This window comes from Acanthaster planci, linkage group LG18, assembly GCF_054643075.1.
Source record: "Acanthaster planci isolate LZ-2023a linkage group LG18, COTS_SCS, whole genome shotgun sequence".
Lineage (NCBI taxonomy): Eukaryota > Metazoa > Echinodermata > Asteroidea > Valvatida > Acanthasteridae > Acanthaster > Acanthaster planci.
Genome location: NC_141794.1, coordinates 1,447,272 through 1,473,581, shown reverse-complemented (window position 1 = coordinate 1,473,581; position 26,310 = coordinate 1,447,272). Strand labels below are relative to the sequence as shown.

Sequence of the window (26,310 nt, the reverse complement as noted above, 5' to 3'; positions counted from 1 at the left end):
CCGTCTCATCACACGCCGAACGTTTTCAATTACTTTACAGATAAAGTGGAAGAAATACAAGTTTCTGCAACAGCGTGGGAACAACCCAGGGATTTTCAACAGGTGTCCCTCTTTACGCAAGGGTTAATGAAAAGGTGAGGCCTACTATGACATTTCCTCCTTTTTACTTCCCACAATGCCTTTCTACCATTGTGCAAAATCACCCATGCTGAAGATAAAATTAAGAAACAAACAGTTGCCAGACCCTTTCAGATACGGAAAACAATACAACCTTCTCCAACCCCCCTCCCCCCAAAAATCATATATTTCAAACTAGAGTATATATACAACGTGGTTACAGAAACAAGCAATTTAATTCATCACCAAATATGTTAAAAGAACAGGAAATTAATGAACCTCTACAGTTCCACTTTCTTCAGATCGCATTCACTCGTCTCCGTTTGTTTCATTTATTTTACACGTACACTGCATTCCTTATAACAAAAATATTAACCAGGTATTGCAACTTGACTGCAATGGCAGAAATGTCTCATCAGGAAATATAAGGAAAGATTGTTATTGTGAAGTTTTTACAAATATTGATAAATACGATCAAAAGACAGTTAAAATTACAAGCTTGCTATTTCAAAGGATCACTGATTTGAGTCTGAGATTGCTGTTGAAATGGAAAACAGAAATAATTATCTTTACAAAAAAATTTGTGATAGGCTGAAGCACTTTCACCCAAGCTGCCTCATGTCTTAAAAAATTCCAACAGGAATTTTCCATGATTTGAATAATTCAGGACAATCCTCCTTGAGCAGAAGCACCCCCTCATCGGTTTTACAGAGCCATGTCGGTCAGGAATGTTAATTTCGTTGGTAGATGATGTGACCGTAGCATGTGCATTTCATATTCATTTGTGAATCAAGTCCAGTTCGTTGTGAACGAAGTCCAGTTCTGACCATTGGAGCCTTTGTTGCTAGGAAAACTGCGCCCTCTCTTGGTCCCGCTCGGGGCTCACAGCAACAAGCTACAATTAAAATGCAGGGCTTCAAGTCCTACTTTGAAATTAATTTTTTTATTGGTGAACATTAATGGTTTACTAAGTATGGCCAAAGTGGTACTGGGTGTCTTTAGAATGCTGGGTTTTCATTTAGACAGGGTACAAGAATAATTTGCAAAAAGTGTTCATGGTTTGTTATTCAACACTTCCAAATTGTCCACTCAAGGTCTCTGTTTTCTGGCCTTGAATTTCTTCTTCCTTGAATCTGTGAAGAGATTGAGAAGGAGAAAGCTTCAGTTCAGTCTGTGAAATGATGGAAATGCGAGCTCGCTTTGACAGGAATGTTTGCAGAACTTTTGAGCTTTGAAACCTGCACTAAGAGTAACAAGAGAATGATATTTCTAAAACACAAATCCTTAGGGGAGCAAATTATGTAATTTGAGCATGTACTTGACAAAAATGTCTGCAAATGTATCGTTAGCATTGTTTGAGCAACAACTCTGGGTGAGAATTCAAATGGAGAAGGGACTGCTGTAAGAGTTGGATCTACCATGAAGGCAATTTGAGAGGCATATATCCATAACCGAGAGATTCCACTCCTTGGAGGTTCCTGTTTTTGTCCGAGTCCACCTTTCAGAACAACGTGACCCACCTTGCTCTGTACCAGTGTTTTTCCGTTTGGTGAGGGTGCTGTCTTCTTCCAAACTCTCCCTTGACTTGTCTGTCATTGGGACTCCTGGCTTTCCAACTGGGCTGTCTGCTGACTGGCTCAGGACTGGCCTGACCCCAACACAAGTTAATCTTGCTGTGGTGTTCACGTCAGCAAGTAGAGTTGGCTCATCTAGCTAAGGTGTTGCAAGATCAAACGACAATACTGTAAAAGTCTTTTATCTGCCCCTACAAAATCCTTCAACTGACACTCAAGATTTCTACTTCTTTCTCAGTTTAGTTTAACTGGCCTTCAAACTATATTTGGCCAGGCACACACTAAGAAAGTCCCCAAAGCGGCCACTTTTTCAGATTTAGCAGATTTGCTCGGTAGCTGCTGCTGGAGTCTGGTTGAATTTGTGTGGTAAGTTTAAGGCAAACTGAAGCGTGCTTACTGTTTCAACATTAACAGACCAAATCTTGAGATGGCTGTCGCTGGAGACTGTCACTAACCACCTGCAGTTCTCCTTCGGTTGACTGCTGCGGTCTGATGTGCACTGAATTCCTTTTACTCTGGAAAAAACCACACACACACTCGGTGTTCAGTGATGAAGCTCAACAGTAATGACGATGGAAGGTAGGAAGAGAAGAGTGTGGAGAATCAATCGTGGTGAAATATCTTGCTCAGGGCCATTTTTTCTGTAGAATTGATGAATCAGGGTTTTGTTAGCTCTGATAATCACATTTACAGGGGTGTGTATTTCTAAGCATTTCTAAGTCCTGACCTGTTTTCGTGAGCCTTGAAGTCACATCTGCAGGTGGATTTTCCCTCAGAGAGCTCAAACAGTTGAATGTTTCCACCTTCTCCTCCAACTGCCAGAATACGATTCTTAAACAAAAATTTTTAACAATTCTGATTAATAAAAGAAAGTTACTCCCAAACTACAGTCAGTCAAATTGCTCAGAAATCTTGAAAAGGAAAGAAGTCACAAAAGACCAATTGAGAGTTGAGTCTTAGGCTTGAGATTGTTCACAATTTTGCAGCTATCTGCCGGTGATTGCAGTGAGGTGATTTCAACCGGGGCAGGATTTCTAACTTGGTCATTCATGTCATGCAGCAGCAACATGGATGACCTTCAATGTGATACCTACTGTTACGAAGGAAACAGCAAGAATTTTCCTTTGACAGTCTATTGAGCTGGTAATGGTTGCCGTGGTAATTGTGTATACGTTGATGATGCTGTCGCCGACAACTATGTAGAGTTCACCGTCGGGTGACCATGACACGAAGTCGGCCACTGAGGAAGTAATAAAAGACATACAGTTCAAGCAATAGTCTAGCCCTCAGAACCAGCTTAACTGTTCATGTTTCTGTCACTCTGTCTGTTTATCTTACCCTGTTTGATGTTGGTGGTGTACGCCACCCTTCCCTTGACTAGGTTCCAGGTTCGAAGTGACTTGTCCTGCCCAGCTGTTAGAGCCAGCTTCCCAGATGGATGAATGGCCACAGAGTTGACCCCGCCCCTGAAAAAAGAAAATCATCAATCATTTAGCAACTGATTTGGACAAATTGGACAGAATTCGGATCTAATTCTGCTCCTCATTTTCTTGCTTGATACTTTTAGTGCTTAGGTATGGATTAGATAAAATAAATATTTAAACCTCTCGCTGATTTTTGATCTCTTTTGCAGCACATCAATTTGTTTTTTAAATGCAGACTGATTTTCTAGGTCTACTTCTACAAAGAATCATGGCATGTCACACTTACTTATGAGCTCGTAAGCTTTTCATGAGTTCCCAGGATGCAGTGTGCCAAATACCAATAGTTCCATCAGCACTGCCGCTTATCATGTGACTGTCGCCATGGAAACATATGCTTGTAATTGAGCCTGAAACAAAAAGAGAAATATAGGGAAATCCGACTCAAACTGTAAAAGTTGCAACTTTTGTCTTGAAGAGTTCAGCATCCCTCCAATGCTTCTGCTCCCTTTCAAAACGCTGTTTGTCATTCAGTCAAAAGTTTCCACAAAACATCCCCAGTCCACTAGGACCCTAACAGGATCAAGATGTAAAATGCACTGACCAATGTTCTGACAAAAAATCAATTACTGCATAAGGTTCTTTCAGTAAGCTGATAATGGCTGGGGAGGGATTTTCTTGTTACCATTATGTTGCAGCAATGTTCCAAGCTCTCTGTTGGTCACCAGATTGTAAAGATGGATGGTTTCATCTGTACTCCCAGTTGCCAGAAATGATTCACTAGCAGCCAGCGTCTTCACATAGCCAATGTGGGAGTTGTCAGTGAACTTGGCCTTAATAACAAACTTGGCCTAAATGAAGAGTGTAAACATGTCTACATACTTCACAGTCTGCTCATGTATCACATGATCCAAGTGAAGACCAGTCTGTCATTTAGTGTACTTCGGCCTATCAAAATGTTACAAAATGATTTGAATCTGAGACCACTGAAGGCGGGTCATGCTATTTAGCGTCAACAAGCGTCAACTAAATGTTCAAGCATTTTTATACAAATATTCTATATTTACAATATTAGTAAGGATCCTACATATCATATTCAACGTATCATATTATCGAAAATAATATTTGAAGATGGAAATCTGAGCAGCAAATTCGGGCCTGCTCGTGCAGCCTGACCGGCCGCCATCTTGTATTCGCATGGACAGTAGAGTAAAGAAAGATGGTGGCCTCCATACATCACAAAAAAGTTTGGTTTTTGTGCCTGAATCTGGGAGCGAATTCGGTGTTTCTTTTACACATTGGCAGGTTTTAGAGTCTCTAAATTTAGATAAAATTACTTTTAAATTCTAAAAGGATATTTTCAAGTTGTTGACACTTTGTTGATGCTATGTGTTGATGCTTGTTGATGCTAAATAGCATGACCGGTGGAGGCTGATCATGCTGAACATACTGAATATCATTTCCAATTCTGTCAAAAAATACTTTTAAAATGTTGTAGACTCTCCAATGATTTTATCATTCACAACTACCTTTACTATAGCATGATATGGGGTTTGCTACCCCCAGAACTGTGGATTCCAACGCCTGCCCTGCTCTGGGAGTGGGTTGGATCCCACAGTCAGGACAGTTCGGGGTAGGGGTTTGCTTTGGCATGTCATTGGCACATCATTGTACATTACTAGCAAACAGATACAGATAGGGCCTACAGATACGCTCATCACACTGTGCTCGCGCACCGCGCAACGTCATGATAACCGCCAGTCGAGCGTGCACACATGATGTACACATCACGTCAGGTGGCGCAACGCAAGCCCTGCCTGCCAACATGCATGACATTGCCAAGAGATAATTCAAAATAAGCTATACTAAAATGCTTCTCCTGATCTGCGTTGTAAATAAATTATACCTCGTTTACGTTTTCGTTAACCACATAACCAAGGGTTGTTCTTTCGTAACAACCCGCATAAAGTTCCATGCACGTGGGCGCAGCCATCTTAAATTTATTTCTGGAGAGTCACGGTGGTTCTAAACACAACGAACGGAAAAAAAATCTATAATTGTTCTGCAAAGGCATTACATACAGTATAAATATTTATAATATATTACAACAAATTAAATAGACATACATATTGTACTTTTATAGAAAAAAAATTCACACCTTTATTACAATAATATTAAATGAGTCTAAAAATTTCGAAGTTGACGTTGGGGGCGTTTTACTTATTTTGTTTGTGAGCAGCGCATGCCGCGTAGCCTCTGGTAATGGTCCACGCAACTTGCTAGCAAGGTTTTGTGTAATAAATACTTCTCATCTTTCTTCTTAGACAGTTATTTACAAAAATCTTAAGCTGGTAATGGCTGCCTATGGACAGTGTACAAATCCAAGCCTCTGGATGGGCGATGTAAGTGTTTAAGACCTAACCTTTGCAACTACAGTTAGGGTAGACGAGTTTAATGAAGACGCTCACGTCACCGGTGCGCACCTGCTCACCTAGCCCCACACGGGGTGTCAGTCACTTCGCCCCACTTCCACGTTGCCACTAACCACTTGGCCCCATTTCCACGTTGCCACTAACCACTTCGCCCCTAACCACTTCGCCCCATCTCCACATTGGCCCACTGATTATCATTCATTTTTTACTTCAGTAACAGAGACGTAGACCTAACGCTAGATGGAACAAATGAAAACATTGACGTTTGAGCAATCACCTAACGGTGGGAGAATCCAACTTGCAAATGCCAAAATTATCCCGTCCCAGCATCCTCAACATTCATAAATGTTCTGGCTGAAAAATCGATTTCTAGCGAGGTTACTTTTTATTTGTGAACAAGATTTAGATTGCAAACTGGGTCAACCGATCCAGAATTCAGAACCAGGAAAAGTGCTGTCTTCACTTTCATCAATCCTGTACATCCAAATTAAAATAATTTTGTAGTATCTCTAACCACTACTGACCACATTTGACCAGCATTTGAGGTTTTTTGTAGCTGCAATCTGACTGACCAATTTTCCTATCCAGAATTGTGAAAATGACTGTATTATGTGTAGACATCTCACAGGTCGAGTTCTCTTTCTTTCAAAGTCGAGTTGTCCTAATGGACGACTTGACAAATAGTCGAGTTGTCTCAATGGTCAAGTTGTACTGAGTCGAGCTGGCAAACGGTTGAGTTGTCCGGCATCCTGTAGGCCTATGTTGGATGCGATTTGTCAGTCTGCACAATCACGTAATCACTGCATGATCACTCAATTTTGCTGTCAATAAATTCACCTCCAGATGACTGTGTTTCTTTCTGATTACTTGCATTGAGCAGTGAGGAAGATGGTTCAAAACAGAAAGGGAAAGAGTTTTATGTACGGACAACACTAACTTTCCCTTAAAATGCTATAACAGCCATCAGAAAGTGAAAACATTTTCGAAAAAAGAAATCTCCACAGCATTGACTTAGAAAACACTTTCTCCAGACAAGTCTCATAGGTTTGTTCATACGGGCATCAAGTGTTGTCTGTATATGGATCACAAGTACTGGATATGACAGGACCAGACCAGACATGGATTGAAAGATACAGGTTTGTTTTTCCAACAGACTGGTCTTTGTAAGGTGATCGAGTATGGTGGGCAAGCAGGCCTCTGTGCACATTATTTTGTTTTCCTGCAAAGCTGTGTCTGCTAACAGTTAACAATTTTGCTTGCTTCCTCTAATTTTGTCCTCTTAGCTGGAACCGCACATGGATGAGAACTACATCCGAACTGCTTTCCAGATGATGGGTCACACTGTATATTCCATCAAGTTCCTTATTGACAGGAAGACTTCGTAAGTAAAGTTCGTTGTAAAGGGGTCAGCTCATAACTCCGACACCTCATAAGTCTGAAAAATGCTTTAAAAAAGGCCATAAATCCGACGCCTCAAAAGTCAGATGCCTCTTAAGTCTGAAAATTGAGACTTTTGTGTTGTTGGACTTACGAGGCTTCTGACTTACGACACACCCCTTTGTAGAAACCAGTATCCTGGTTTTGCAAAGACGGCAACATCTGAACAGTGACTGTTAATCATCTAGTGGCTTGTGGCTGCATAATTATTGGTTTACTACAAGAAATTGGTTTTCTGATGAAGTTGTGGAGCATCTGTGATGCTGTGAAGGTCTCTGTGCATTCATTCACTGTCTGGCTCTAGCGTTGCAGTAACGGCGCCCTCTGTTGTTTCTCCTCTGGCAGCTTACCAGCCTCTTACTGCTTTGTGGATTTTGGAGAGATTCCACATGCCAAGCAAGCTCACACCATGTGCAATGGCCGTAGGATTCCAAATGACCCCAATTATGTAAGTCCGGACTTTAGATTTCTTGTCTGATTGCATTGGTCACAATTATTTCTTATTGTTGGAGGCCCTGAAACGGCCCGAATATTTTTGTGAACAATTCTCCAGTTTAACAGTCAAAAAAGAATTAACTCACCAAAAACCAGGCCAAAAGATTCACAATTGATTTTATCAGAGAGGCGGTGTTACTTTTCATCAATAACAGGTTTTTGTTCAATACTAATAATGGTTTTCTCTTGCCCTTACAGAAAAAATTCAAACTCAATTTCGCATTTGCTGGAGGATACAAATATGATGGGCACAGTGGGTAAGCAGAATTCTGGACGATATCATCAGCATTTTGAAAGCATTGGGGAATGACCCTGAAATTCATGCTGCCGCGCCAGTGTCCCAGAATTGCCAGTTGGTTAGAGGTGGATGAGCGAGTGAATTTATTGGATCTAACCCTTGATCACTGTTTGAATGTAAAATGCAAAGGAGCATCCTATCAATCAAGCGACTGTTAGGATTTCTGTGCCTGCAGAGTTCCGGCTCCTCAAATGTCCAATGAAACAGTTCCACACTGAAGAATGAATATAAGCTCTCGTCTTTCCCGACAGGTCAGGTGACCAGATTGAGTTCTCGTTGCATGTGTCCAATCTGTCGCTGGAAGTTACAGATGTCCAGCTCTTTGATTATTTTGCGAGCCGATATAAAACTGTCAAGCAAGCCACAGGTATGTCAATCCAGAGAGTTCCCTTTACAACAAGCCCCGCATTTGCTCGTCCTTACAGTTTTTGATTCATGAGAATGATGCTGCATCCTTCCCGAGTCAGTGTATGGAGCCAATAAACACAAGGAGTCAGCACAGACAGAGATCAAAAGGGTCAGTGACGGCCACCGCCAGCACTGCACGTGTTGCAAGGACAAAACGAATTACGCGCTGCTTGTGGGCTACAAGGAATGCTCGGAGTTGCATTTGCAAAGGAGTGTGGGTACCGCGCATGCGTGTCTGAAACAATACTGCACGTTCAACATGGCCGCCTTGAGACGGAAACCATCGTCATCGGAGACTTAAATTTTGATAATTTTAGTGATTGTTCTGATATTCCAATGACAATGAAAGTCTGGTTACGTCTTGACATCCCCAAAGCGTCTCTCTTACAATAAACAGAATTACTAACTTACACAAATTCTCCAAAAATACTTGACAAGAAAACTGAAAGAAAGTAGCTGGCTTATAGGAAAGTTAAAAAACACACAAAAACATGGGAAGATTCGTTGTTCTTCCAGTCATTAGCCACAATAAGCTAGGCATGAAACCTCGCCACGCTGTCAAATGCATTCCTGTGGCACGTTTCCACCTTCTTTTAACCGTAGGAACCACTAGGATTGCGGCTCATGATATAAATATCGCAGTTCATTTTTGGGTATTTGTTCTGTAATGCAAAATGTCATAACTCACTTTAAAAACATCTAACTTTTGCCAAATAACCAACGTCGATTCTGGAGAACTGCGCATCTTCTTCGTGCATCTTTTCCACCATTAATTTACTCCCGTATGCCACAGCCAAACACGGCGAGTCTGTTGGTTACCAGCTACCCTGCAGTGGCGATCACTGTGTACAAAGAATATCTAGGGTCTTCAACACTGGGGCTGGTAACCATGCTTTGTCTATGGAGCCGACCGTAGTGGTTAATCGGATCGCGGTCTGTAGGGACTTAGTTCTAACTCCTTGTGTTTAATAGCTCCACGGTCAGTGATAATTGACCTCTCGCTGTTTGCGAGTTAGCCACGCCCCCTATAGTCTGGTTCCCTGCCCAAAGATTCCCCGACAATAAAAAAATCTTAGGTCAGGCATTACCCACGGATATAAATAGATATGACGCAAGGGTCAGGGTTCCCAAGCTCAGTGCTCATTGTTCACCTAGTCACTTGTGACTGGTCGTGTGAAAGGACTTATGACTGGACTCATGAAGAGACTTTTGAAAGACCTTTATCGCAATGCTGCCATGTTTGTCTTGTTCCCTGTAGACCCATTAGCAATACTAATACAACTTCACATATTGATAGAAGGGAACAGACTATTTTCCCTTCCACCCTCGGTTTGGTTACATTGGTTTGAATGGTAGATAAGCAAGATGGCTGCCCCATGAAAGAGGTCCTGTGCTTGACTATAACAATGCCCTCAGTGCAAGCAACACTGAGATAAAAGGAAACGGAGCGAGAGGTTGCCGAAAGGGAGTGTTACGATGTTAGCTGGATGGGTTGAGGTCAGCGTTTTAACCCATGAATTACAACAGTTGACTGTGATTGTTTCTTCCATAGTGGTCAGGGATGGGGTTCTCTCCAGGGGTTATGGCTTTGTCAGGTTCACTAGCGAGGCAGACATGCTGGAGGCTATTCGCGTGTTCAATGGAGCCGGAGGACTGGGAACGAAGGCCATCCGTGTTGGACGGGCTCTACCCAAGGACACATCTAAAAGGTAGGAACCTATGTCCATCTCTGGACATCCACTCGCTGCAGTGCTGATCGGTGGAGTCACTCCCTCTGGACATCCACTTGCTGCAGTGCTGATCGGTGGAGTCACTCCCTCTGGACATCCACTTGCTGCAGTGCTGATCGGTGGAGTCACTCCCTCTGGACATCCACTTGTTGCGGTGCCGATCGTTGGAGTCTTTCCAATGCAGTCCAAATGCTTTTCGTATTTCAATGTGCCTATTCACATGTGTATTCCATGACAAACTGACATTTTACAAAACTCTGTGGAAACTTCTTGTTCGTAATCCTGCTCTCCATGATGTGTGGGAAAAAAAATCCTATTAATGGGAGGTTCAAGAGATTTAGGGCTGAAGAGGGGTGGTTGAATGCTCATTGAATGAGGCCATAATAGCATGCAGCCTGTCAATGCATTGCAGGCTTATGTAGCATTGATGTGACATTTGCTGTACTGTGTCTTTCATATTCCCTGGCTCTCCATCGCAGTTATGTCCAGTCTGCCAATGCACCTGTTACCTACCCACAGTACTACAGCGCCCAACAGCAGCAGCAGTATTCTCAAATGGCTGGCCAGTACGGTGCAGGATACGGTGGCTACTACGACCAGTACAAGACGCAAACCAGTGACACAAAAACTAAGGTGCGGCCTCTGATGCCTCCAAGAGGAGTTGAATAAAACCAAAACAGATATGAGGTTTTTGGGAGTTGCCAACCCGCCTTGTACTGAACGATATCATTTATTCTTTACCGCTTGTAAAACTTGACAAAAGGAGACCTCAAAGCAGATTCTTTTACACATCTCTCTGGTTTTTTTTTCTGGAATGAAAGCAATGTTTATCACCCAGGCAGAAGCCGATATCCCTTGCTCTTTGAGGCTGATTTTAAAATTCTAGTGCATTGCTTGGGAGTGCGTTTGCTGGCAGTCCTACATTGGTCGACCCCTGGAGAGTTCAGACATGTATCCGTAAATCTTTGCTCTCAGAATGCAGATGCAAGTGGTGATGCTAATGCCAGTACTGCCATGGCCCCTGCTGTCACTGAAGAGGAAGATGATGACCCTCTTGAAGGTAAATACAGGATGAAGACGTTGATGCAGTTACCATGACAACCAAAATCCTTGGCCAACCTGTAACAATGACCCTTATCTTCTAATCCATGCTACAACTACAACACTAATTTTTGGCTCTCTTTCGTTCTTTTGTTATTCCTAACTTCGGCAGACCCTGAGGTCACGATTGACGTGGAGAAGTCCAACCGCATGATCTTGGAGAAGAGCGAGGAGCTCTACCAAGCCTTGGAACTGTCCAGGTGGCAGTTTGTCGACAGCGTCACCGTGACATACGATGATTTGTGCAAAGCGTAAATGCCGAATCCTGCTAGCCATTCCAACTTCCCCGGGCTTGTTCCGGTTGTAATGATTCTGCGTCCATGCGGAAGAGAGCAGTGTTTCGCTTCACAACAAGGGCATAAGGAAAGAGAGCACAGATGTTTTTGGTGTCCACACCTCGTTTTTATCCATGTGCAAGAGGAAATATGTGGACAAACAGGGCTTTGACTGACAGCTGAAGCAGTCTGTATTGCAGATTTTGAAAGATATGGGAACCCTTCCTGAAGGCTGACAATTTCCATTTCCACTGTTATGGAGGTATTGAGGGCTTTGGGATGATGTCACAACTAATGTCGGCCATCTTGGAGGATTGGAGCTGCCTTGTAGCTATTGCGTTACCATTTGTCCACATTGGAGTGGCTGTATGATACATATTTTTCACCACCCAAAATGAATTTCTTCCATAGTGTGGCAAGACCTATGTTTTGGATCCTTTTTTCAGGTTTTAACCAAAAGCTTTAATTAAACTTCACTACTGTGTGCCGTTTCTGAAACAGGTTTTTTCCTTTTCTTCTCCTCCTACTTTAATAGAAAGTAATTTGTGCTGCAATGTTTGAACTGTCAAATTACTTTTTACACTTAAATCATAAACAGTTTTTGGAAATCTTGGAGTGGTTGAGACAATGTTGGCGTTGGGTTGAGGAACACTAAAGCCTTTGTTTGATTATCTTCAAGGTATTCCTTGAGCTTTCAGTGCTGATAAACACAATTATGTACTGCATGGAAACCCTGCAGCTTCCAGTTTATATTCTTGGTTTGTGTGTTCTGGTTCAAGAACAGTTTTCCTAAGTATGAATCTAATCTTTATATATAAGAAACGAACACTTGTAGTTGGGGGACCCAAGTGGCTCAACAGGTTAGCTTGCTGCCTGGTGGAACCACCCTGGTGGGACGAGAACCCTCCAGAAGCAGGTTCAATCCCCAGCAGGGTAACAAGCTAGCTAAACAAGCTAGCGTGAAAAAGAGTTTTGCTTTTAATTTTTTTTATTTAAGACTGAGTAAAAGAAAAGCCCCTACTTCACTGGGATTTGAACTGAGGACCTCTCAGTCCAGAGTTCAGAGTCCTAACCACTGGACCACTTGATTTTCTTAGTAACATATGCTCGGACCATATATTTATCTTTAAGATTGAAAGGTATGGATCTTAAAAATGTTATGAAAAAGGAACAGTTGGGATTTGAACCCAGGACCTCTCAGTCCAGAGTTCAGAGTCCTAACCACTGGACCACTTGATTTTCTTAGTAACATATGCTCGGACCATATACTTATCTTACAGATTGAAAGGTATGGATCTTAAAAATGTTATGAAAAAAGGAACTGGTTGGGATTTGAACCCAGGACCTCTCAGTCCAGAGTTCAGAGTCCTAACCACTGGACCACTTGATTTTCTTATTAATGTATGCTCGGACCATATACTTATCTTACAGATTGAAAGGTGTGGATCTTAAAAATGTTATGAAAAAGGAACTGGTTGGGATTTGAACCCAGGACCTCTCAGTCCAGAGATCAGAGTCCTAACCACTGGACCACTTGATTTTCTTATTAATATATGCTCGGACCATATACTTATCTTACAGATTGAAAGGTGTGGATCTTAAAAATGTTATGAAAAAGGAACTGGCTGGAATTTGAACCCAGGACCTCTCAGTCCAGAGTTCAGAGTCTTAACCACTGGACCACTTGATTTTCTTATTAATATATGCTCGGACCATATACTTATCTTACAGATTGAAAGGTGTGGAGCTTAAAAATTGTAAGGAAATAAGAACTTGTTGGGATTTGAACCCAGGACCTCTCAATCTAGTTACGAGTCCAAACCACTGGACCACTTGATGTTCTTACTCATTCATGTTTGGACCATATATATAAATATCTTACAGATCAAAAAAGATGTACTTGAATTTAGAAAATAGGAACTTGTTGGGGTTTGAATTCAGGACCTCCGAGTCTGTAGTTTGAAGTCGTAACCACTGAAGCATTTTAATTTCTTAGAAAACTCTTGTACCTATCCCTCATCTTACACATCGAAAAAGAGAGAAAAAGAGTGAACCCCAGAATTCTTTGTTCCAAGATTGGAAATTGTGTTCTATTCAGACATTTTGTTTTTAGTTAACGTCTGTACTTGGTGTCCGACATATGTTTCACACAAAATCCTGATTCTCCAAAAATAATGGCTCAGTGTACTGCGTCTTATTATCCAACATGTTTTAATAGTTGACTGCATTTTGTACAATAAAATGTAAAAGAAAACAGTAAAAGAATGTGTACATTGCCAAAATTGGAATCCAGATTCTTAAAACTGAATTATCACCAATAATGAGGTTGGAACGAGAGTTAGGTCGACCAAGTCCACTGTGGTCTCAACTCCAATTAAAAAAATCTGCAAGCACTAATCCACTGGGCAGACAGAATTAACAACAGTTCAGGAAGAATTCGGTCACAGTCTAAAGAACTGATTCAGTGTCTTCTGCCCCTTAACGAGTGCCACCTGTTTCTTCTGACTTGCCACACCCTTCTTGACTTTCTTGCTTGGCTGGCTATTGCCGGTGTCCTCCATCAGTACCCGTTTGACCCTTCTCTTGACCTCTGTCCCCTTCTTTTTTATCCCCGCCCCCTGTGCCTTTCCCCCTTCCCTATGGTATGCTAGTAGGTTCTCCTTGTCCATCATGGCATCTGCCATTTTCGAGACACGCCCTTTAGGTCGCTTTGGGGTGCCATCAACCATGCCCTGCCTTTGGTGTGGCCCAGTTAACAATTGGCTGGGCGGGCTCCCTACTGGTGACTCAAACTCGTGAGTGAAAACTCTCGCCCGGTTGTGCTTTTCTGGTGGTGTTTCAGCCCACAGCTTGATTGGCTGGTTGTTGGCCTGGCTTGGAATGTTCCAGTCAGTGTTCAGGTTTTGCTCTTGGAGGGGGTTTCTTCGGTCTGGCTCTGCCCATGCCATGACGGACTTGTTGCCAAAGATCTTGACTTGTTTGGTCTCCTGCTTTCAAAAGAACAAATAAGTTTCACTTTGGGATCCAATTCATTATGTTAAAACTTACATCTAACACCGTTACCAATGGGAGGCTTTGAGTTGCCGGTGGCAACAGATACATGTATACCCGTCCTTTTTCACAGTATTGCACATACCCCGAAGGTAGGCATGCTCAAAAGGTAGGCTCTGCTCAGAAGGTAGGCATGCTCAGAAGGTAGGCATGCTCAGAAGGTAGGCATGCTCAGAACTGGAAAAAAGGTATGTTTGCTGCCACCAAACATTTCAAAGTCTCTCATTCTTTCTTTGGCAAGTTATGAAGAGGGCCATTTTTTTCTGACTAGGCAGGATCAATCGATGAAATTCACTGCAATTTTAATAAAGCAAAATTATCCGCCAATGAAACCTCCCGAATCCAGCAAGATATATTTTCCGGCTTTGAATACTGTTCTTACTGTTGCTACAGCTCATTAGTTGAACAGAAAGATTTGACTAATTTTGTGGCGAGTGTCGACAGAAAGAACTGGTGACCTGCAGAGCATTGTTCCCTAGGACTCGGTCATCTTCTTTACCTCTTTTGGGGCCATGAGTCTCTCTTTCAGTGCTTGGTGCTCAGGAGATTTGGGGTTCACAACCTCGGGAGATCTTCAAATGATAAAATGTAAAAATAATATAGTTGAGTGGGTCGTACATTTTATCAAATTGTTATCTGGTTGGCAAAAGTGAGACAACACAACATAAGGATTGCGGACCAAAATTTGGTATAATTTTTTAGCCCATAATAATTGCGCTGCTTATGTTAATACTTGGTAACCCTCCTTTTGCTGGAACAGTCACAGTCAGTGAAATCCCTTCCACCGTCTTCCAACTCCACAGCACACAGACGTATCACATGTCATTTGGCTGATTTTGACTGATAGGACAACTTGGTACAGATTACATCTTTGCATAGGAGGGTCAGTGATCCATTCAGAACTTACGCTTTAGCATATCACAGTACAGTGACAACAAACTATACACATGAACATATTTGCCAGTAAAAGCTACGAAGGAAACAATAATCAGAAAGCGTGAAATACATATAATGTCGGGCCAACATTTCGGGATATGTTCATTTGGTTCTAACAGAAACTGCTTGACAATGACCCTGTAACCACCTTGAATCTGATACAGGTGATGAAGATATGATTTGGAAAAAAAAAGCAAAATCGGGTTCCATAAGTCAATTAGTTTTGGAGCAGGAATCGTCTGATAAATGCATGTATCGGAAACATTTCCTCAAACTATGTGGGTAACAGCAGTTCAATTTAGTTGGTTAACCTGAACCGTGCCAGTAAAGACGGCACTTGGACGGGGGTTGTCTGTGTCAAGGTGCATTCGCTCAGCACGTCTACTGCATTGTGGTGGGCGGGGCTTGTAGCCTCCTGATCAAGGAATGCCAGGACGACTTTGAGTGTCTTACGGCCCAAGACACTTCCTCCTTGATTAACAGCCTGCAGGTCGAGTGAAAAGTATGAAACTGCGACCTAAGTTTAAAAGTTCTCAAAATTCCCACTCGTACAGTATGGCTCATGTCTGACAAACGGAAAATTACATCCTCAAATTTTTTGTGCAAGATCATCATAAACAAAGAGTACCCTTGGGGTTGATGCTTGGGTTTGGGGTTTCCTGCCATAGAGGGCAGCATTTGCAACTAATTTTCAGCAGACTCCACTCATGTGGAGGGCATCGTCTTGCAAGCGATCACAGAAATGCGCGTGTACGTACAACAGAAATTGCCTCACACTATGCTCAGTTTCCACATCCAGTGTCCATCATGATAGCATAATATAGACCTTTCTCTTGTGATGTCACACTTGTGATGGACTGCGATGTGTTGTGATGGTAATGAGTGGATAGTGTTGTGATGGTAATCTACTTATTTGTGATAAAAAACTAGTCAAACATACAGTGTTTGTACATGCCTCTGTACGTGATTGAAGCTGCCCGTAAGAATATATGTGTTCACCTCGGCCACGGTGGTCCACATGTGGTGGTATTGTTTACATTTGGCGCATTCCAGTCAAGTGGGTAAAAAAGATCCATATTCAATTCACCGCTGCCTGCAAACTCCAAGTGGTTCTTAAATATTACCTTGGGAGGGCTAGTTGTACTTCTTCGATCAAAAACCGTCAGCAGAGTGTCAAATTTGGTCAGTAATTTCTGGCAGACCTTTTCCACAGCTGCTTGCTTGAAGACGGTGTCCCGACACTTGCAAAGGATGTTTTTGATCAAAAGTAGTACCTTTGTAATGCACTGCCTACTCGTACATAAAAGAACGAGAAATGAAATGTGTCAAGTTAAAAAACGATGGTTTAAGAACATGTATATTAACTAAGGCTCAAGATATTCAAAAGTAAGACTTTTCCCATAGATTTTTCTTATCAGACAAGAAAATTTACCTTAAAAAAAATTATCCATGCTTTATTTTTGTATTGTGGGGATGTGGATTTTAATATCTGGTGTTTTGCATTTCAACAAATTTATATTTATAAACACTGTACATTCGGTGTTGTCTTAAGGCTTGCAAAACAATTCACAGCTTACTTGGACGGGACTCAAACCCATGACCTTCTGCTCACTAGTCAATCCAAACTTGATTGGTACCCTAACTACAAATCTTCCTAAATTGACACAAATTAACAAATCTGGAAAGAAACCAGAGGGTCAACTCTGTGCACTTTAACTTTCAAAGGTGTTTAAAAATTACAAACCTTGTGTTTGGGACTTCCTCTACCAACACCTGTAGTTTCTGGACATTGGTCACAAATTCACCGAGACTCTTAACGTGATCAGCCAGAGATGACATGTCAGAACCTGGTGCATAGCTGCGACCACCAAGCCTCAACCGAGTAATGTACGACACAGCTGTCTGCAAATACAAAATAAAAGTTTAGGAAAAAATGCCATTCTGTCAAATTCCACCTGCTGGAGAACTGGGACCATGTTTGAAATGGGTTCCTAAGAATTTGGAAACTGGCTAGACTAATTTGTAGACTCAACATTTGGCCTGATTTCCAAACTTCCCTCAAGATATGAAGATGTGATTAGAGGTACTGGAATGTTAGGCTTCTGAATAATCTGTGAGGGGGGGGGGACTCACCTGATACATGGACATGTTTTTCATCTTGGCAGCATTCTTCAAGGCTGTGAATCCTTTGTGGTCGAGACCTGAAGGTGAGTAGCTGAGACATCTGGCCAGGGCAATCTCATCCCGAGAATTGACAAGGAGGCCAAGGAATGACAGGAAGACATGATGCACCAGCACCTAGTATGAAACAAGAGATGCAAACAAGACAAAAACCCTGAAAAAACAGAACCTGTTCTGAAACGCAGCAGTTTTCCAAAGTTCTTTGGGGGAATCTTTTCAGCACTGGAACACTTCTTTTCCCGGAGAAGCAATTAGTGAACCTAAAAATTAGCAAACATTATATGCTATCAATTCCTCAACAGTATTTTCGACTGAATGGCATCTTGATCTACATGTAAGTTGTCCAGTCTTAAATTAACTCCAATATGGTTTTGATACATACCGAGTATTTAATACTTGAGGTCTGAGGAATTTCAAATTAAATGCATCCTCGAGGCTGAATAATAATTTGTTAGACCAACTTCTGACCTTGCAGGGGGACTTACTTCGGTGGATGAAACAGGTGATTTTGGAGGCTTTGGGGTTGACACTGGGCAACACTTGTCTTTGCTCAAGTTTTGTACCATCTCCCAATCTCTGTCACAAACCTCTGGCCTGGACTCCCCATCGCCGATGGCCCCTAACGATGCCAAAAGCATATCCACTGAAATTTCAGTCGGGGATGCCCCACCACACAACAACTTCAAGATTTTTCTCTGCAACAATAAGGCAACAATCAAAGCACTTCTAACCAGAGCAAAAACAAATGATCAAAATCAATAGTCTCTGTCCAAAATGTAAGCCATGTTGAACTCGATGAGCCAGTTCAGTATTTCAAGAAAGCAAGGTCATTTGGAAACAAAGCACGCACGTGAATCAGTGTAAGTTCGCACTGATGAGCATGCGAATGTCCCCAGACATACTTTATTTTGGGCATGCGCTGTTGGAATACGGGACTGGGTCATTCCTTTTGCAAGCACAATAATAGGGAGAGAAAAACAAAAAGGAAGGAGGAGTCGCTTAAGACCTCCTACGGAGTTTTGAATTAGGAATGACCACGACATACGTGAAAAGTAAAGTATGGAAAACTGCTATCCGAGAAAGCTACTCGCCTGGTTTTAACTGTTTGAGTAAATGCTACATGTACATTATCTGGTAATTAAGGAAAAGCTTGAGCATGTTGAGAGAGTTACCTCCATGAGTTGGGATGGCCACTGTAACACGATTAACCTGGTTGTGGCCCTGAACAACTTGGCTACACTTCTGTTCTCGTGCAACAACGTCTGGACTTGCTGATAGACATCTGCTATGTCCAGCATGCCGCAGCTTGACAAGAAAGCTTCGTAAATGCGTCCCACGGCCCGAGACGGTGACAAACTTTGGCATCGACCTGCTGGTGAATCCCCATCACATTGGGTAAGTTTGTACTCGTTGAGCTCACTGGTTGCTCGAAAAACCTGACTGACATCAGCTTCGTAAACACCGTATTTCTGGCAAGAAATCAAACAGCCATAAGCTAAAAGTGCAAAAAGAAAAAGATATCATTTGGAACTCACGTACCTCAAGTTCCACAGATTTTAAAACAGTCAAAGGATTTAAAAGTTGCCACACAGCTGTGTGACTGACTCACACATGTACAAAAGGTGTCCAGGACTGAATCTCAATCACGGACGCCATTTTAAATGTCATTTTCCAGGTGTTTTTTATAGTCAGCTCAACTCAGAATGGACTGAGACTGGAGAAAAAGTGCTTCCAACAGGGAATAACTTGTACTTCTTTTACAACTGCACGTACGTGTGTGCCTTAGGGACACGGTGCATCTCCAGTATGCTCACAGCCACAGTGGAACATTCCTGAGGTGCATGTAGATAGCGTACATACATTTCAGTTAACATTCCCAGAGTTCAATAATTTCCAGGGTGTCTTTTCCAAGAATTCAATTTCCTGGAGTGTTAGCTGCTAAGCATGGAAAATTTTGCTTGGAAGATTCAGGTTACTAGCTAAAATGATACACATCATGTACTGCTCACTACCTGCTCCCAGGCAACTTATGCTTGGTAAATATGCATGTAAATTCGCTGAGCAATATTTCCTCTGCTTAGGCTGTGTCAGAATTACTTGGCTGCGGCTTAAGATTAGACAGGAGTCTGCTGTACTACATGTAGTGGCCGCAGCCAGTCCTCATAGAGTTGTGTGTGATATCAAGCCACAGCGGAGTGATTAGGATGAAACCCTCGAAACTCAAAGGAAGTTAAGCTCAGATGGAACACTTTGTGTCATTGGACTGTTTCAAATGAGAACAGTAAATGTCAAGCCGCGTCCGTTGTGGAATATTCCATGTACCTCCATGTTCAAGGAAATGGTCGGTACCGATGGTGCATCTTTAACAAACCTCTTTGCTGTGTTCTGCGAGGCACAGCTGCATGACGACCAGTTGTGACTCTGCTGAGAGAATCGTTTTGCAGCCTGGGACCCTCGGCTTGAGACGCTGAAATACTTCCAAAAGCAGCTGCGATGGAGTTTTGACTGGGATGGGAGCATCACACCTGTCAGACTCTCCCACAAGGAAGATGATATCTTCATCTGATGAGAGCACAAGGAAAGAATCAATTCATTCAAGGAAATTTTCACAAACTGCAGCTTATTTAGAAATTGCCTCATACAAGGGCAAGTCCATACTTTCACACATGCTATGTCCCACACTCTTGATGGCATTTATGGATTTCGGTGTTTTTCATCCTACTGTTGGGAATCTAGATAGAGAAAACTCCGAAGAATTTTCCGTTACTAGTCTTCATGATAATTCTTTACATAAAACATGGCATTGCATATGGGATGCAATTAGCTAAATTTTCTTGGACTTCCCCACAAGCGTCACTATTTCTGGTTTGTAAAATTATTAATGAAAAAACTGGTACTATTGCCTTCATGATACAGGGTGTTGAACCTTTGTGAACAATTTTAGTGTCATGAAATTTCGTATGAAATCCAAAACTGTTGGCATCCAGAAATTGGGCTTGAATTCAGCGGAGTGTTCCCACTATACTCAGAAAATCCCATATGAACAGTTACAAAATCCTTTAAAATTGATAAATTCTTGTAAAGCATCATTACATGTACTTCCATTCAAATACCCATCCACAAGTTTACCAGAAATTTCTTTTCAAACATATCTGGGCAAATTTTAAATGAGTTCATTTTGCACGCCATAAAAACTCAGAAAATTGGGCCAAAAAAATCAAGTTTCATCTAAATTTTGTAACAGGTATGTAGAACTGAGATTTATGAATCAGAATGTCAGGAGTTTGATAAAGTCTCACTACTTGTGAAATTGGAGCTGAAACTCTTGCTTTGTTAAGACACAAAAAGCGAAATGAAAGTGTGCCATGTTAGAGGTCACACCACGTTAGGGTACCCCCAGAACTGTGGGGTCCAATGTCCGCCCCGCTCCCCATCAGACCCCAAAGTTCTGGGGGTTAACGTTAGGGTACATCCACATGCATGTACAAAGTAAATTTTATTTTTAATTCATACCAAAGGGCAAAGGAAGATCTTCCACGAGACGACAATGAAGTTTCTTTTCCACAGCATCAAGGATTTGGGGTAACTGTCTCTCGTCATATCCAGTTAAATGGAAAACTGGTAACACACAAACTTCCGAAGACTTATCGGCCATCTGATATTCAAAGACATGAACCACATAAAATGTACAGATGTAAGGTAGATACTATTTCCAAGAATTAATAATTATTTATTCGGCCAAATGCAACCAAACAAACACAACTGTACAGACACCTAAATCACGAGCAATTTTATCTCTGGATGTGAGGGGCTTATTGGCAAAAACCGTGACAAAAGTCGAGAAACTATATCATGTATGAAACAGTGTCATGTCTTAGCTCTATTGAGTGCAGTGTTAGAAGCATTTTCCTCTTTTTTGAATTTTGGACCGAGTATGACCGATCCAGTCCAAAATTTGAAAAAGAGAAATACTAACACTCCACTCAGTGCAGCTAGTCAAGTCTGTACTGTAGCTTAGCCGCTTTCAAGTCAACTCGTACATGTACCTTTGGCAACTCATACCGTGAATTAAGACATCTCATACCTTCAGATTTGCAATTCACTTAACTTTCTTACTTTTCATGCTTTTCCTCGTTCACATGTTTAAGGGTCAGATTTGACAAACATATCAAGGAAACGCCTTTATAAGTCTCCTAGAGAGATACAGAGCGCCACCATGAGTTTTTTGCATATCATTCTTCCATAGGCGTGTGCGCACCATCGGTTAAAGGGGTGTGGGTCACTTCGCCCCATTTCCACTTGGCCCCATGCCACTTCGTCCCTAACCACTTCGATCCAACTTCTTGTGGAATAATTTTTTTTGGGGGGGGAAACAGTCTGTACTTGATAAATGTTTACTAGTTTAATGGGTGAGCTTTCTTTAATTGAAGCATAAGTCATTCTCTTCTGTGAACAAATTTATAACGTCAATTTAAAAATCTTGATTACTTTATTTTTGGGGGGGTTTGTTTGCCTGAGTTTTTTTTGGGGGGGGGGAATTTAATGGTTGAACTTCTAATAAAAGAAGTTTTCTTTCATTTTGGGGGTTGTAATTGCCTGATTTTTTGGAGGGGGCTGGTATTAAATGGTTCAACTTCTATTTTATTATCCCACTCCTCTCCCACAAACGTGGGAGGAGTGGACATCTGACCCCACACAGGGAAAGGAGCGGACCCTACAGGAAGAGGAGTGGACGTCGGACCCCACAGTTCTGGGGGTAACTTACGCAGGCAAGTAGTTCTGCTGTATTTTAAGGGGTGGAACGCAGCAAAAGGGCACAATATTTTTTTCACTTTATAAGCGTGTTGGTTGTGGTCCACATATGTACTTCCTGAAAGCAATTCGATCGGTTGAGTCATGTTGAGTAGTGCATCGGTTCTTGCTATTCACATATGTACATACGAAACGAAAGCAGACTACAAGTAGAAACAAAATCTGTGCTTAGCCTACCTTCCTATTCGGTATTCCGAGCAGTTTGGCGGAATTGGGAACAAACCACCGCTGGCCTTTGAGTAACCACGGATGGAGTACGTAACGACGCTCGACGGACCAGACGTGAGTCGAAAATCTATATGCACCCCCAGTCGTGGTACGTGCGTTTACGTTTTAAAGTCCCCTCGGTTATAAAGGTCAATCAATTGACCGACCAATGGGATTTGAAAGGATGCTAGTTGTGGTGTAGTCCAAGTTGAACTCATGGGGGTATTTACTTATTGAAACCTTCTTCAAGTGTAGTTTAAAGTGAATTAATTTCATCCATATCCTTTATTTTAATATGTTAAGTTACTTTAAAAAAACGAAATATATCATTATAAGTTATTTTATTTATGCTTTTGAAAAGGAAATTGAGAATTAAATTCTGTCTTTACCTTTGACTACTAATGGACGTGACCACCTTCGTGAAACATACAAATAGACTGGTTCTACTGTCTCTACATAGGTCGTGTCAGATTCAGCAGGCTGCGGGTCGATCCATACGTAGCTCGGGGAAATAGCGACAGCTGTTGGTCAGTGGCTTTCATGCCGGGTGCATTATTTGATTGTTCATGTCGCAGTTTTAACATTTGCACGCGATCTTGTTCCGGCAAATGAATTTTCAGAAAAATAAAGCAGGCCATCGTACTGAAGCATCCAGACTTTACTTTTATAATTCCTGGTTCACTGGGAAGCGAGTGCTGGGTGCCGCAACAGCAGCAACGGACAACAAACTACAACAAAACAAACAAAAGCCGGAGTCAGAGACTGTCTTGCCTGTTTCTGTTTTTTTATAATGTTGATAGAAAAAGTACAAGAAATCGGTTCTGGTTCTGGTGGAATACTGCATAATCTCTTCATCAGGGATGTAATATGCAGGCGCGAGGTGACGGAGCAGATATTTATTTAAAGTGAGCCCCCCCCCTGATAACTCCTACATTAAGGGAGTGAAGTTTCGACTTGAAAATTGCAATGCTTGGTGCATGACGTATTTCTGGCCTTCGGTTACACATGTAATTCACAAAGCAAATTAATAGCGCCAGGATGGTGCGCTGGGTTGAATCAGCTAGGAATCTCCTCCACCCGGCCAGACATTTTCAGTTTTGGATGTAGTACGGTCTGTTCATGCGGGCGACGGTGGATATTTAATGCATAAGTCACGGTAAAATATCATTAGGCAAACACATCACTGGAGGAATTTGCACATCGATAAGTTTTACAGTGCACTGGAGGGTGTTAAAACACCAAACAACACCAGTAAAAGGTGTTAGTGTAGTCCTCTGATAGCACCGGGGTGTTACTTTAACATCCCAGTTTTTGCATTGTATCCGCCCATTGGAATAATTTCAAATGGCGGTATACGCTTTGCGGCTTGATGGAAAAGAGCTCAGCTTCACCGCGGTAAATCACCTTGCTTCGTCTTCGAGGCGGCTAATGGCGACTTGATCGCTGCTACCAACGGCCAAGTAGTACGGCTCGATCACTACGGACAGCTTGCGGAGGAGCGAGCCACGGCGCTGGGTTTGTGCTTCGTCAGTACTTTTCTATTGGTATCATCACCTAAGATGGTCCCGTCCTTTTTGACTTCTACACTGCGTGGGCGATCATCTGTTTCGCTACGTTCATCAGCTGGCAACGCAATGAACGAGAAATCCAAAGTGCCGTCCTTGTTGAATATCTTAATTCACTTCTTCACTGTAGTCTACGATCACAATTTTTTTGGCCGAGCGCAGCCACGTCGACAGCACCTGTCAACAGAAAATGACAATCTCAACCCCTGAACACGTTTTTGGCAATGGTTAAAGAATGAATCAGTTCTCACGACAATCTCGGTTACAGACCTGTTTTTTCTTAGTTGAGTGTAGATTACTTTTCGGCAGATAACTTTTTTTTAAGTATCTCCTGTTTTTACAAGGAAAATTGCAAGAGGATCCTTAGAATCATAAAGAACTTTCAAAGATTCGCCTTCGTTCATAGACAAGGCTTGTCTGGCTATGTGTGTGATCGGAACCCATGAGCACAATAAAACGGTGGGTCCTGACATGTTACTATTTAAAAACATTAAACGAAATGTATGGAAGAAACCAGCTTTAATTGGTACAACATTGGAACCAGTTACCAATGCAGTCTTTTTTGCAAGACGGGCTAACTCATTAAGGGCAATTTGGTTGGGACAGCAGGTCATCTTGAAATTCTGTTGGGCTTCCCCTGTATTTTACATAAAAAGCTATTTGTGAAGAAATATCTGGAAATGTCTGCTCATAGTCTGATTTTTTTTATTGCCTTGGGGAAATGAGGTGATGTGTGCCAGTTTTGCGAACTGTTAACACGGTAAATCAATCGATTCAATATACTGACGATTTCATGCTTAAAAACTACTTCAGAGTGGATATTTGGAGCATGACTGTGGAGTTTTGAGAATGTGTTATTTTTTTTTATTGTGTCGAAACAGAAGGGACGACCCCACTAAATTTTACATAGTGGAAAGGGCAAAACAGCGCGTAATGAAAATGTTTCTTTTGACCAACTGGCAAAAGGAAAAAGAAAACTACTTTTGTTTGGATCCCCTGAAGCAACTACCTGAAGAGTGAGCGAGTTATATATTTTTAGCAATCACCGGGTGTGTAAATTTTTGAACACCGAAACCCTACAAATCGACACTAAATCTGGCAGACAATCTCTAGTATTACACGGACGAAATTTTGAAGAACACCAGTTCAGCAAGGAGATAAACCGGGTTAATAAACGACAAAATCGTACCGTGCAATCAACGGCGTTCTGGCAGAACCAGAACCAATGATGGTGCCAGACAGCGTCGCTGAGTGTGGAGTAGCAAAAGACTTTTTATACAACAGCGTCACTGTGATTTGCCTTTTCACGACCATTCATTATTATTACCCAATTCTGCTCATGTTCTCATGTCGCTGAACCGTGAACCTCCCACATTCAGCGCATTTCAACGATCTGTTTGGGGGGGAGCTTAACGACTATTTGTAAAGGATCATGCGATGCTACCCGAAAAACTTTCTGTAAACATCGGCTTCTACCGCAAACCTTTCTGTAAAGATGAGCACCTTGCTTTGTCGAACAGCGGCAGTTTGTCTAGCAGTTTGTCTCATTCCTTGAAGAATGTTGTCTTTTAACGACAGGCCTTTCTGTGTCATAATCTTGGCAGTGATCTTGATACATGAGGGCATGTATGACAGATAAATTACGTTGCCTGCAAAATAATGAGAACTCTTGAGAACTGAAGTACAATTTATTAGGTGTAGTTATTGATGGTTTCTATTTTCTGGTCGTTTCTTTGAGTGATCTGATCCACCACGTTAAAAAAAGGAAACACCTCTTACGATTCGCTAAATAGTTCACCCGAGCTAAATTTAGCTTCATTCAAAACAGCTCCCGTCTAACTTTGCCGGTTGACAGTAAAGTTGCTTGACTACTCCCGCGCATTTTTTTTTAAAAACAACAACCGCCCTTCCGGCACACAGCCTGAGTCTCGCTGGCAGCTGAAGCGCTTTCGAGTTTCAACCTCAAATTCGAGTGCGCCGTGATTTTGAAACTGCCAGCCAGTTGATCGGAGAACAATAGCAACGGCGACGGTCGTTGCAAATGTGTACGAATAACAAACAGCCTTTCAATTCAACAAGGTTTCAGTTGCGCAGTCGCCGGTAACCGTGGCTGTATTATGGACGAATACGTCGGTAATTTGTAGGGAACTAGAATAGAACTAGGCATCTCTTGTGTAAGCCTGAAAAACAAACCCAAAACTTCGCGTTACAGTTTGTACTTCGAAAAATTTGCGTCACATTAACAGAGAACGCTAAAATCGGGGTATTGG

At 41.9% G+C, this 26,310-nt stretch overlaps 3 protein-coding genes across 6 annotated transcripts; 1 reads left to right on the top strand and 2 right to left on the bottom strand.

Annotated features, from left to right (window-relative positions):
- Positions 1–17: 17 nt before the first annotated feature.
- LOC110978960 (tRNA selenocysteine 1-associated protein 1-like) lies at positions 18–11,952 on the top strand. 2 transcript variants are annotated; one of them, XM_022234352.2, is made up of 9 exons: positions 18–134; positions 6,828–6,925; positions 7,327–7,429; positions 7,675–7,733; positions 8,026–8,141; positions 9,735–9,891; positions 10,392–10,545; positions 10,888–10,972; positions 11,126–11,952. In XM_022234352.2, the coding sequence occupies exons 2-9, from the start codon at positions 6,840–6,842 to the stop codon at positions 11,266–11,268; spliced, it is 903 nt and encodes a 300-aa protein (XP_022090044.1). In that variant the 5' UTR covers positions 18–134; positions 6,828–6,839; the 3' UTR covers positions 11,269–11,952. The 2 variants fall into 2 exon arrangements, with proteins under 2 accessions (XP_022090044.1, XP_022090034.1); XM_022234342.2 differs by lacking the exon at positions 18–134 and adding an exon at positions 5,328–5,514.
- LOC110978952 (p21-activated protein kinase-interacting protein 1-like) lies at positions 411–5,115 on the bottom strand. 2 transcript variants are annotated; one of them, XM_022234319.2, is made up of 9 exons: positions 5,019–5,115; positions 3,798–3,963; positions 3,402–3,522; positions 3,030–3,157; positions 2,786–2,931; positions 2,419–2,522; positions 2,089–2,206; positions 1,638–1,830; positions 411–1,250 (listed from the first exon to the last, which is right to left on the bottom strand). In XM_022234319.2, the coding sequence occupies exons 1-9, from the start codon at positions 5,103–5,105 to the stop codon at positions 1,207–1,209; spliced, it is 1,107 nt and encodes a 368-aa protein (XP_022090011.2). In that variant the 5' UTR covers positions 5,106–5,115; the 3' UTR covers positions 411–1,206. The 2 variants fall into 2 exon arrangements, with proteins under 2 accessions (XP_022090011.2, XP_022090019.2); XM_022234327.2 differs by having other exon boundaries at positions 5,028–5,110.
- Positions 11,953–13,482: 1,530 nt separating the features above from the next.
- On the bottom strand, positions 13,483–22,631 carry LOC110978931 (PCNA-interacting partner-like). 2 transcript variants are annotated; one of them, XM_022234287.2, is made up of 11 exons: positions 22,446–22,631; positions 20,970–21,111; positions 19,828–20,018; positions 18,629–18,925; positions 17,942–18,151; positions 17,409–17,573; positions 17,020–17,177; positions 16,400–16,565; positions 15,587–15,759; positions 14,839–14,911; positions 13,483–14,278 (listed from the first exon to the last, which is right to left on the bottom strand). In XM_022234287.2, the coding sequence occupies exons 2-11, from the start codon at positions 21,109–21,111 to the stop codon at positions 13,730–13,732; spliced, it is 2,124 nt and encodes a 707-aa protein (XP_022089979.2). In that variant the 5' UTR covers positions 22,446–22,631; the 3' UTR covers positions 13,483–13,729. The 2 variants fall into 2 exon arrangements, with proteins under 2 accessions (XP_022089979.2, XP_022089988.2); XM_022234296.2 differs by having other exon boundaries at positions 13,483–14,275; positions 22,446–22,629.
- Positions 22,632–26,310: the final 3,679 nt, after the last annotated feature.